The 12,254-nt window shown below is 44.9% G+C and overlaps 1 protein-coding gene and 1 non-coding gene across 2 annotated transcripts in view; both read right to left on the reverse strand.

Annotated features, from left to right (window-relative positions):
- LOC126482039 (trypsin-1-like) overlaps positions 1 to 12,254 on the reverse strand; it is a 58,873-nt gene that overhangs the window by 27,415 nt on the left and 19,204 nt on the right. Inside the window, exon 3 of the mRNA XM_050106012.1 lies at positions 1,729 to 1,842. Within this exon, the coding sequence (XP_049961969.1) occupies positions 1,729 to 1,842 (114 nt within the window). The remainder of the gene's footprint in view (positions 1 to 1,728; positions 1,843 to 12,254) is intronic.
- On the reverse strand, positions 5,294 to 5,368 carry Trnas-uga (transfer RNA serine (anticodon UGA)). Its single transcript has one exon. It is a non-coding gene; the product is annotated as a tRNA-Ser (tRNA).

Raw genomic sequence — 12,254 nt, forward strand, 5'->3', positions numbered from 1 at the left:
TAAAGGCACAACAAACACAAGAACCTTGTCATCGAACCAGCAGCGGCCTACAATCACTATAGATAATAGTGAGTACTGAAATCAAAGGTCGTACTGATGTGAAATTTAAAATTTTCCCGGCGAACTCAATATTCAAAGAGATTTTGGGCTTGCAGCCGGTCGTCGTTAGCTTCCATCCACGATATTTCGACTGGACAACTGCCAGCCACCCTCAGGTGAGCCATAGAAGTCTTCGATGACTCACCTGAGGATGGCTGGCAGTTGTCCAGTCGAAATATCATGGATGGAAGCTAACGACGACCGGTTGCAAGCTCGAAATCTCTTTGAATAAAAGGTCGTACTCCTGAGTATATCAGCAATGGAATATAATAATTACGGAGTTTACGGGCAAATCAGTGCTAATTGCTATAACCGTACTATATACGGTAAAATATGCAATGTATATTAACGAAATGGGGAAGGGAGTTGAAAGGGTCGAAGGGGCGGAGAGAAGCACGAGTTGCGGGCTGTCTATTCAGATTGATAAATGAGGTGGTAAAGGAACTAAGTACATGACGATGGACCCAGGGAGCAAAATGTCACAACAACGATATTAGGAAATAAAAGTGTGGGGTGGGGAGAGAAAATGGGAGAGGGAGGGGCAGAGACGGGGTATATAGGAGATTGTGGTCTAGACGCTGGCGGAAGTAACGCCGGGGTTACTGATTGAGAAAGAGAGTATAAATTATACATCGTTTCGGAAGAGAGTGACGAGCCGACTAAACCGATAATCGATTTCTTCGGTCAACATCTTAATCGGCTCCTTTATTTTACTCTTAAAAATCTCAAGTTCATTCAGAATATCTAACTGCATACCTTTCGATGCATGATGCAAAACCTTAAGTGTGTTATCTATAGTACCAACGTGATGGTCCTCATTCTTTAAATGCTATCCAAATGCGACCTATTAAAAGGACCTACATGTTCTTTAGAACGGGTTTGTGCAACATAAAATCATTCACAACACCATTGCAACTCATATAAGCCTCATGAATAATATTTACCACTCCCCTCACCCACTCCCCACTTACAACGTGTTCCTAACATTCGGATACCTCTCCCTGTTGAGATGAGATATTCCAGCAACCTTAAGAGGTGGATACAGAAGGGAAGTTTCAAATGGCTCTAAGCACTATGGGACTTAACACCTGAGGTCGTCAGTCCCCTAGACTTAGAACTACTTAAACCTAACTAACCTAAGGACATCGCACATATCCATGCCCGAGGCAGGATTCGAACCTACGACCATAGCAGCTGCGCGGTTCCGGACTGAAACGCCTAGAACCGCTCGGCCACAGCGGCCGGCCAAGAGGGAAGGGACCGACATAAAAATAGTCGACATATCCATAAAAGTTCAGGTTAGCGAAGATATTCAGAATGACTACACTTTATAATTTGTATACTGTCCTTTCGCCTTTAAAACGTGTAAATAAACTAATTGTTGTGTTAAATTACTGTTATAATGAGTTTGCAGTAGATTTTACTTTCGAATTTGTGCACATTATTTACATTTTTAAGGAAGAAAAATTATTTTTTGTTCTAGACAAAGATTTTATTGCTTTCCCTATCACCCATAAGATCGTGACAGGCAATTGATCCGTCAACGAAGAATAGCCGACTAATTTACAGGTACTCTTGGGTGTTCCGACACTCACGACTTCCTCACATTCGTAAAATTAGTGAACTCACATCGACGGATCCCCAGCCGACCACGGTTGCTATGGTGCCGGCGGCTGTCTGCTGTCCCGGCGCCGGCAGGGAGACCGGCTGTATGGTCGACGAGAAGGTCAGCGGCTGCGTCAACTGCAAGAAATGAGACCACACTGTATGACAATAGCCAACGGCGAAATTCTACCGAGCGTCAGTAAAAATTATTTTACACTACTGCCCATTAAAATTGCTACACCAAGAAGAAATGCAGATGCTAAACGGGTATTCATTGGACAAATATATTATACTACAACTGACATGTGGTTAGATTTTCACGTAATTGGGGTGCATAGATCCTGAGAAATCAGTACCCAGACCAACCACCTCTGGCCGTAATAACGGCCTTGATACGCCGGAGCATTGAATCAAACAGAGCCTGGATGGCGTGTACAGGTACAGCTGCCCATGCAGCTTCAACACGATACCACAGTTCATCAAGAGTAGTGACTGGCGTATTGTGACGAGCCAGTTGCTGGGCCACCATTGACCAGGCGTTTTCAATGGTGAGAGATCTGGAGAATGTGCTGGCCAGGGCAGCAGTCGAACATTTTCTGTATCCAGAAAGGCCCGATCAGGACCTGCAACATGCGGTTGTGCATTATCCTGCCGAAATGTAGGGTTTCACAGCGATCGAATGAAGAGTAGAGCCACGGGTCATAGCACAACTCAAATGTAACATCCACTGTTCAAAGTGCCGTCAAAGCGAACAGGAGGTGACCGAGACGTGTAACCAATGGCACCCGGCACCATCCCGCAAGGTGATACGCCAGTATGGCGATGACGAATACACGCGTCCAATGTGCGTTCACCACGATGTCGCCAAACACGGATGCGACCATCATCATGCTGCAAACAGTACCTGGATTCATCCGAAAAAATGACGTTCTGCCATTCGCACAACCCAGGTTCGTCTTTGAGTACACCATCGCAGGCGCTGTGATGCAGCGTCAAGGGTAACCGCAGCCATGGTCTCCGAGCTGATAGTCCAAGCTGTTGCAAACGTCGTCGAACTGTTCGTGCAGATGGTTGTTGTTTTGCAAACGTCGCCATCTGTTGACTCTGGGATCAAGACGTAGCTGCACGATCTGTAACTGTCAAACGGATAAGATGCCTGTCATCTCGACTGCTAGTGATACGAGGCGGTTGGGATCCATCACGGCGTTCCGTATTACCCTCCTGAACCCACCGATTCCATATTCTGCTAACAGTCATTGGATCTCGACCAACGCGAGCAGCAATGTCACGATACGATAAACCGCAATCGCGAAAGGCTATAATCCGACCTTTATCAAAGTCGGAAACGTGATGGTACGCATTTCTCCTCCTCACACGAGGCATCACAACAACGTTTCACCAGGCAACGTCGATCAACTGCTGTTCGTGTATGAGAAATCGGTTGTAAACTTTCCTCATGTCAGCACGTTGTAGGTGTCGCCACCAGCGCCAACCTTGTGTGAATGCTCTGAAAAGCCAATTATTTGCATATCACAGCATCTTCTTCCCGTTGGTTAAATTTCGCGTCTGTAGCACGTCATCTTGGTGGTGTAGCAATTTTAATGGCCAGTAGTGTATTTCAGTCTAGTCTAGTATGTGATGTAAAAAGAGACAGCCAGAGTTTCAACTGAAATGGATGTTTATGTAGTCGGTGACCAGTTTCGCGCTACACCCATTCTCAATAAATAACAGTAGGTATACTCTGGAATAATATGAGTGAAACAGATGTCGCTCTACCTCTTGCGAGAGATTTCCAGTATTGAAGAGCTCTGTTCTATTGCGTTTCTCCATTTTTGTCCTGAAATTCTGTCTTCTGACTTCCGAGGATTAGACGAAAACGAAGGAACTAACACCAAAACACATTAAATACATTGTTTTCCCTTTTTAATTATGCAACGTTAAAGCATTTTGTAGTTTATTTTGTGAACTTAGATATGAACTCTATTTGTACCTTCTGATCTGTCAACAATATTATCAGCATTCTTCAAACGTCACCGCCGTCTGAAAAAACTTTCCTGTCTCGCTGTTCCGTCAATTGCGAACGAAATGATGGTCATGATTCTTGGCCATGGAACTGACATTTCACTATGTGTGTGTGTGTGTGTGTGTGTGTGTGTGTGTGTGTGTGTGTGTTTGTGTGCGTGCGTGGGTATTAGGGTCGATCAGTGGGTGGCATCATTACGCTCATTATCATTCGATTGACTTGTGTCTCTTTTCAGCTACACTGTGGGCAAATCGTTAAATTAGATTAAGGTTGTATTTTCTCTCTCTGTCCTTAATGACTCACAATAAATATACAGAGGCGGAAGTGACACTTCACACTGTAAGTAGGCTGTTTAGGTTTTTATGTTGGTAACACTACGTAGCGCTCTGTATGAAAATCACTGACTGTGCTGTATACAGTCTGTAGCTGGTTGACATTGTTGGAATATGCGTTATTGTAGTGTTGGGCAGTTGGATATGAAAGGCTCGTAGCGTTTCGCAGTTAGAGGTGAGCAGCCGGCAGTGGTGGATGTGGGAAGAGATATGGCAGAATTTTGAGAGCGGACGATCTGGACGTGTGTCCATGAGAAAGAGTAAATTTGTAATACTGGATATCATGAACTGATATAAATATGATGACATTTGAACATTATTAAGGTAAATACATTGTTTGTTCTCTATCAAAATCTTACATTTGCGCCGGCCGCGGTGGTCTAGCGGTTCTGGCGCTGCAGTCCGGAACCGCGGGACTGCTACGGTCGCAGGTTCGAATCCTGCCTCGGGCATGGGTGTGTGTGATGTCCTTAGGTTAGTTAGGTTTAAGTAGTTCTAAGTTCTAGGGGACTTATGACCTAAGATGTTGAGTCCCATAGTGCTCAGAGCCATTTGAACCATATCTTACATTTGCTAACTATGCCTATCAGTAGTTAGTGCCTTCAGTACTTAGAATCCTTTATTTAGCTGACAGTATTTTCGCTCGCTGTATTGCAGTAGTTCGAGTAATGAAGATTTTTGTGAGGTAAGCGATTCATGAAAGGTATACGTTACTATTAGTCAGGGCCATTCTTTTGTAGCGGTAACAAATATATTGTGTGTCAGTTTACTGTTGATCAGAAAAAGTAGAGAGAGAAATGTCTAAGTACGTTGAGTTTTGCTCAGGTGTTTGAAAATCAAATAATGTAAGAGGTTTACCAACACAGTCTTCCTTAATTCTTCTAAGGGGATGTTTCAACACAAAAATTTAATTTTAGAATGTCCTTTACTAGAACTACCCTCAAAATATGAAAATTCAGTGTTTTAACCACATCGCTGTATTAGAAGCTATTGTGTAAACTTTTACTCAGCAAAAATGCCGTGAGAATGTTCGCTGATTTGACACATATTGTTAACGTGGGTATAGGAATATAGTATATGAGTCTGTGTTGATATGATGTCCTAAAAAATCAGAAGGCAGTACCATATTGCAGATTGACTGCGAATGTGAATTATAAATAAGATACGCGAATGAGATTTTCACTCTGCAGCGGAGTGTGCCATGATATGAAACTTCCTGGCAGATTAAAACTGTGTGCCCGACCGAGACTCGAACTCGGGGCCTTTGCCTTTCACGGGCAAGTGCTCTACCAACTGAGCTACCGAAGCACGACTCACGCCCGGTACTCACAGCTTTACTTCTGCCAGTATCTCGTCTCCTACCTTCCAAACTTTACAGAAGCTCTCCTGCGAACCTGGCAGAACTAGCACTCCTGAAAGAAAGGATATTGCGGAGACACGGCTTAGCCACAGCCTGGGGGATGTTTCCAGAATGAGATTTTCACTCTGCAGCGGAGTGTGCGCTGATATGAAACTTCCTGGCAGATTAAAACTGTGTGCCCGACCGAGACTCGAACTCGGAACCTTTGCCTTTCGCGGGCAAGTGCTCTACCATCTGAGCTACCGAATCACGACTCACGCCGCCGAAAGGCAAAGGTCCCGAGTTCGAGTCTCGGTCGGGCACACAGTTTTAATCTACCAGGAAGTTTTTTATCACTACTTTTAAGTGAAACTCAGTCCGTCATCTCTAATAGTACAATATTCGATGTTCAGTCCATTGTGTAAAGAATATTCCGTTACGTTTAAGACTTTAAGTCCCGTAAACTGAACGCCCTGACCCCACCTGTGTTTGAAACGGGTGGGAATGGAGGACAGTAAATCTATAAGCTGTTTATTGATGTGTAATTACTACGAGGATCGTTCAGTAACTAATTCAACACATTTTTATTTGGAAGGAGGTTGGTTTTATTCAGGGTTCTTACACGCCATACTTTTCCCCTCCCTTTTGGCCACAAAATAATATATCTCAATATAATCTCTGTTCAGTGCGACGCCTTACACCACCTTACTGGGAAGGCCTGTATGCTCGCATGGTACCGCTCTAATGCCGCATCAGTAACGTCCCCATCATTCACCTACAGCTTCTCGTGCAGTCCATGCTTCATTGGACCAAACTGATGGAAGTCGGGAGGTGTGAGATCCAGGTTGTGTGGATCCTAGGAGGCACACCTCTCTGAGCACCACAACTGGTGGTTGAGTGTGTCAGCGCTACCAACAGCGATGTCCAGCTATGCGGCAAGGCGTCTGACTGAGATCCGTCCGTCTCTTCCAATGAGAGTGTCCGCACGTTCCTACATTGCAGAAATCATGGCTGTGTGCTGGCGGTGGGCACCTGGGAGATCGGACAGGTTTGCGTGGCTTCGTCGCAATGATGACAGACGTCCTGCCCAAAGGCTCAATGTGCTTTTGTTAACTGACACGTCTTCGTAGACCCTCTGGAAGCATCCACGAATACCTGCAACACTGGTTTTCCTCCAAAAGAAACTCAATGACAACTCTTTGCTTGAAACTCCGTTACAGGCGCTATTTTGAAGGCTATACATAGAGCCACCAGTTACCGGAACTTCATGAAGCCATATAGCGCCTGAAGCTAGAATACTCCACGATGTCCCACAACAAGTTCCACATTTACCAACCGAATCTGGAGTAAAAAGCGGTGCATTGCTTACTGAGCGCCCCTCGTAGATCTTAAATAAAATTCAATTTGTGAAGAAAATCTGTACATTACACATTAACAATAGCATAAAGTTCTTTGTTACTGGTAACTTTGAAGTTAGCAATAGTTTAGCTGGAAAGCGGGAACAGTACCTTAATTTTCTTGCGAAATGTCTCTCTCTCACGCATAACTTTCTCTATTTGAGCAACTGCTTTGGATGGTGAATTGATTTGAACTAAAGGTAAATGCTACAGTGTCATCAACAAAACTAAGGTGTGTTTCTTATATGGAACAAGCGGTGGCCTAAGGGCGCCAAAGTCGTTGCTCTGTGGCAGGAAATTATTGGTCGGTAGCGGGTGGAACTACTGTGCCACTTACAAGACAATGAACCGTGGACGCCAGCGCATCTTGAAACTTACCATGGACACTGCTAGGGAGATAACCTACCGTGCTCTCACACGGGTATGAACACGCAGCTTCAGAGAGGTCAGTGCTTCGATCCCTACGAGAGGACACTGATATCGTATGCTTAGGTTCTCATAGCCAAAATACATCTCATGAGAATCACGGTCTCGAATGTTGTGGTCAAGAAACTACGTGCAAAGGCAACCGCCCCTGCCAAGCTACGCGTATTTCCTAAAATTCATAAGGACAGCGTGCTACTTCCTCCTTCATTGTTGGGGTGCCAACATACATCTTGAAAAAACATCTGGCACATCCGCTGAGCCCTTTAGTAGGACAATGCGAGCGCCATGTACATATTTCATTTGATTTCTTCCATGGGTCGATAACATCTGACTCGTACCATCTGAGATACGCGTGAGTTTCGATGTGGTCTTGCTTTACACTTTAATACTATTGCAGCAATCGTAGTTCATTGGTAAGAAACTACAAGAGAAATCAGTACATTTGCTCAAGCTCGTGTTCACATCGATGTATTTTCTATGCGGTTACCAATACATTTAACAAAATGATGACGTCGCAATCGGTAGTCGTCTTTTATACAAAGAAATTTAAAGACAAAAAATTCCGTCCGTCTACGAAACTCCAGGTTCGTGTAGGCTCAGTTAAGGACAGTATTGGATTGAGAAAGCTTCGTGTTTATAAGATTACATGCGGCTGCAGGAAGTCATTCATCAGACAAATTTGTAGCACTTTGGAAGACTGATGTGACGAACATCGACGACACTCGACTGGGCCCACCAGTGAAATCTGCAGTGGCTCAGCAGTGTTTTAGTAAAGATCAGAAAATGGATCAGAAAACTGCCAAAGTTTTCTGGGCGTGTCACGTTGTCTAGAAACAGCCCTTTTCAGTCTGTCCCAGGCATGTTCGATAGGGTTCATGTCTGGAGAACATTCTGGCCACTCTAGTCCAACGATGTCGTTATCCTAACGGAAGTCACTCACAAGATGCACTGTGGAGGGCGCGAATTGTCGTCCATAAAGACGAATGCCTCGCCAATATGCTGCCGATATGATTGCACTATCGGTCGGAGGACGGCATTCACTTATCGTACAGCTATTACGGCGTCTTCCATGGCCACCAGCGCCGTACGTCGGGCCCACGCAATGCCACGCCAAAACAGTAGGCAACCTCCACCTTGCTGCACTCGCTGGACAGTGTGTCTATGGCGTTCAGCCTGACCGGGTTGCCTCCAAACACGTCTCCGACGATTGTCTGGTTGAAGGCATATGAGACACTCATCGGTGAAGAGAACGTGATACCAATCCTGAGCGGTCCATTCGGCATGTTGTTGGCCCATCTGTACAGCGCTGCATGGTGTCGTGGTTGCAAAGATGGACCTCGCCATGGGCGTCGGGAGTGAAGTTGCGCATCATGCAGCCTATTGCACCCAGTTTGCGTCGCAACACGACGTCCTGCTGTTCCCCGAAAAGCATTATTCAATATAATGGCGGTGTTGTAAGGTTCCTCCGAGCCATAATCCGTAGATAGCGGTCATCCACTGCAGTAGGTGGCCTGAACGAGTCATGCCATCGACAGTTCCTGTCTCTCTGTACCTCTTCCATGTCCGATCAACATAGCTTTGGTTCACTTCGAGATGCCTGGGTATTTCCCTTGTTGAGAGCCCTTCCTGGCACAAAGTGACAATGCAGGCGCGATCGAACCGGCAGTATTGACCGTCTAGGTATGGTTGAACTACATACAATACGAGCCGTTTACCTAATTCCTGGTGGAATGACTAGAACGTCATCGGCTGTCGGACTCTCTCCGTCTGCTCATGCATGGTTGATTACATCTTTGGGCGAATTTAGTGACATATCTGAAAAGTCAAAGTGACTGTGTCTGTGATACACTATCCACAGTCAACGTCTATCTTCAGGAGTTTTGGAACCGGGCCGATGCAAAACTTATTTTGATGAGTGTAGTTCTCCATATCTTCCGAAAGAGGTCGTTGGTCGGACTTGGCGGCAGGGAACAGGAGGAACGACATGCTTTGTGGATATGCGGAGGTTTCTGTTTCTTCATTCTACAAGTGTTGTTAGCGATCCTTCCTGCTACCGATCAGGTATTCCATTAGCTGCTTACAGGCGTTGACATACGTCAACGGGGACAGATGAAAATGCGTGCCCCGACCGGGACTCAAACCCGTGATCTCCTACTTACATGGCAGGCGCTCTATCCATCTGAGCCACCGAGGACACAGAGGACAGTGCGACTGCAGGGATTTATCTCTGGCACGCCTCCCGCGAAACCCACATTCTTAATGTATTGTCCCGCACTACATTCGTAGTGCCCCCCGCCCATTATACTCATTACTCTCAGCGCATTGCCGATTCCCGTAAGAGTTCGGGCACTGTTTGTGCGTTCGCACAGAAGAAGAAGACGGTCAAGTGGCCGGTGAGCCTTAACTATATATTTACTAAGATGGTATCTGTTCTTTCTGACATTTCCGAAAGAACAGATACCATCTTAGTAAATATATAGAACAGGTATTCGTTGCTATCGGCCATCGAATTTGGCACCTTCACGCCTGCACTTTTCCACACTGACTGATAAAATTGGAGGCTGCAGTCACAGCTCAGCAGTGTGTTCGTCGCACTTGAAGATGGCCATCAGTTGCGCTGATGAAATGTTGTGGGGAATTCACAGCGATATTCAATTTGACACCGGAGAACAATTTCTATAAAGCTCAGATGGCCTACATATATCTCATTAGCGTTTATTTCTTTCGCTTTTATCCAGTTTAGAAATCTGAAAACCTCCTCAAGAACCACTGAGCATAATAAGACGTTATGGACTATTTTTTAATTCTGAATTCATCACTACCTTTATGGTTTAGATTGGAAGCTACTACGTTGACAAACATAGTCTTCAGTACATTATTATAGATTTTTCTATGCTTTGTTTGTCAACTGTTGCTGGTACAAGGTACCACCAGGAGACTATAACTTTCAGACGTCTGCTGCAGGCTATATTGGTGATCAGGGGCCAACCTGTCACCTCCCCCCCCCCCCCCCCCCCCCAACGCCTCAAACTACCACCCAGCCACCCTATCAGTGACATCATTAGCTTCGTCAATGACATCATCTTCGCGACAAGAAGCGCCCCTTTCGCCCTCTTCCCACCTTAAACCTCTGTTCCTCTCCTCTTCTTTCATCACATTACAATGCCTTGTATCGCATTAAAATGAAACAGCCACTCACAATGCAGCGCCAGAAATCCCTCTATTCAGAAGCATCACAGCAACTAAATTATTTATCAAAAAGGAATGTAGATTATTACTGCTAACTTTGTTATCGTTTTTAATCACAAAAATTGTTTGTACCAAATATTGGATTGTCTAATCAGTTAATTTTATCCTTCATCTGCGGATTTCATTGGAGATTATATGACATTCGTATTAGAAGAATACAATGACTATAAAATATACTTTACACAAATGGTTAAAAACCGACGTTTGCTTGTGCAACGTAATTAACGAACTAGAAATACGAGCTTGCTTAACATGAGTGTTACTCCAACTACTATTCTTCAAAATGTTCACAGTCTGTTACAGCTGTTGCAGCAAACGGTTTAAAAGTGTTTCATAACAAAAACAGTCTCTGTTGCGAAATTCTTAAATAATTCGGAACAGTGACTGTTTTTGTTTGAAATAATGCCGGCCGGTGTGGCCGTGCGGTTCTAGGCGCTTCAGTCTGGAACCGCGTGATCGCTACGGTCGCAGGTTCGAGTCCTGCCTCGGGCATGGATGTGTGTGATGTCCTTAGGTTGGTTAGGTTTGAGTAGTTCTAAGTTCTATGGGACTGATGACCACAGATGTTAAGTCCCACAGTGCTTAGAGCCATTTTTGTTTGAAATATTCTACAAAACTGCAAATACCAACGGCTGTTTTAAGATCCTGTTGCTTGTTGTAGCCAAAAGATAGCAGCATTAATACTTTGATTTACCAGCCACAGGCACGTTGGAGTCTAAAACTAATTATATTGCGCATTTAAATTGTTCTGTAAGGATAGTCAAGTGTTGCAATGTTATTTCCACATCTAAAATACGCAAAGCGGACTGTCATATCAATCTGAGAAAATATTATACATCCACGGAAAAAAATTGCAACACCAAGAAGGAGTCGTGAGACATAAACGAAAGTTGGTAGGCGTGATATTACATCTGAAAGATGATGTCTATTCAAAATGCGAATCAGTCGCATAAGAGTGGCGCTAGTAGTGCCACTATGAGGGTGCAAATAACATTTCCTTTTAATACACGCTGTAACGTTAGCGTTGAGATAGGACGTGGTGAGTTGATGTAAATCAAGAATGTCTTTAATGCGACAAGGACACCATTATCAACATCTCACTGAATTCGAAAGAGGTCGGTTAGTAGGGCTACAAGAAGTTGGATATTCCTTCTGCGATACTGCGAAAAGACTTGGCAGGAATGTAGCCACGTACATGATTGCTGGAAGCGGTGGTCACGAGAGTGCACGGTCGCAAGAAGAGCGGCGTCCAGATGGCTAGACTGAGAGGGATGACCATCATATGTAACGTATCGCATCTGCAGGAGCAATCTGAGCAGCAGATGGCGCTATAGTGACACATCGAACTGTTACAAATCAGTTACTTCAAGGACAGCTCCAAGCAAGACTCCCTGTAGCGTGCATTCCAATGATCCCAAACCGCCGCTATTGGCGACGTCAACAGCGTTAAGTGAGAGCTCGTTGGAGGGCAGGGTGAAGGCCTATTGTGTTTCCTGATGAAAACTGGTTTTGCCTCGGTGCCAGCGATGGCCTTGTGTTGGTTAGAAGGAGGACAGTTGAAGGCCTGCAAACAAGCTGTCTGCGCGCTAGACACACTGGACCCACATCTGGGTCTGGGATGCGATTTAGTATGAGAGCAGAGGCACTTTCGTGGTTATCCCACACAGCCTGACTGCAAATCTGAACTTCAGTCTGGTCATTCAACCTGCCATTGGTGAACAGCATTCCATAGGGCGGTTTCCAAAAGCACACCGCTCGCCCACATATTGTAACCCAACATGCTC

The sequence above is a fragment of the Schistocerca serialis genome, chromosome 5 (assembly GCF_023864345.2).
Source record: "Schistocerca serialis cubense isolate TAMUIC-IGC-003099 chromosome 5, iqSchSeri2.2, whole genome shotgun sequence".
NCBI classification, from domain to species: Eukaryota; Metazoa; Arthropoda; class Insecta; order Orthoptera; family Acrididae; genus Schistocerca; species Schistocerca serialis.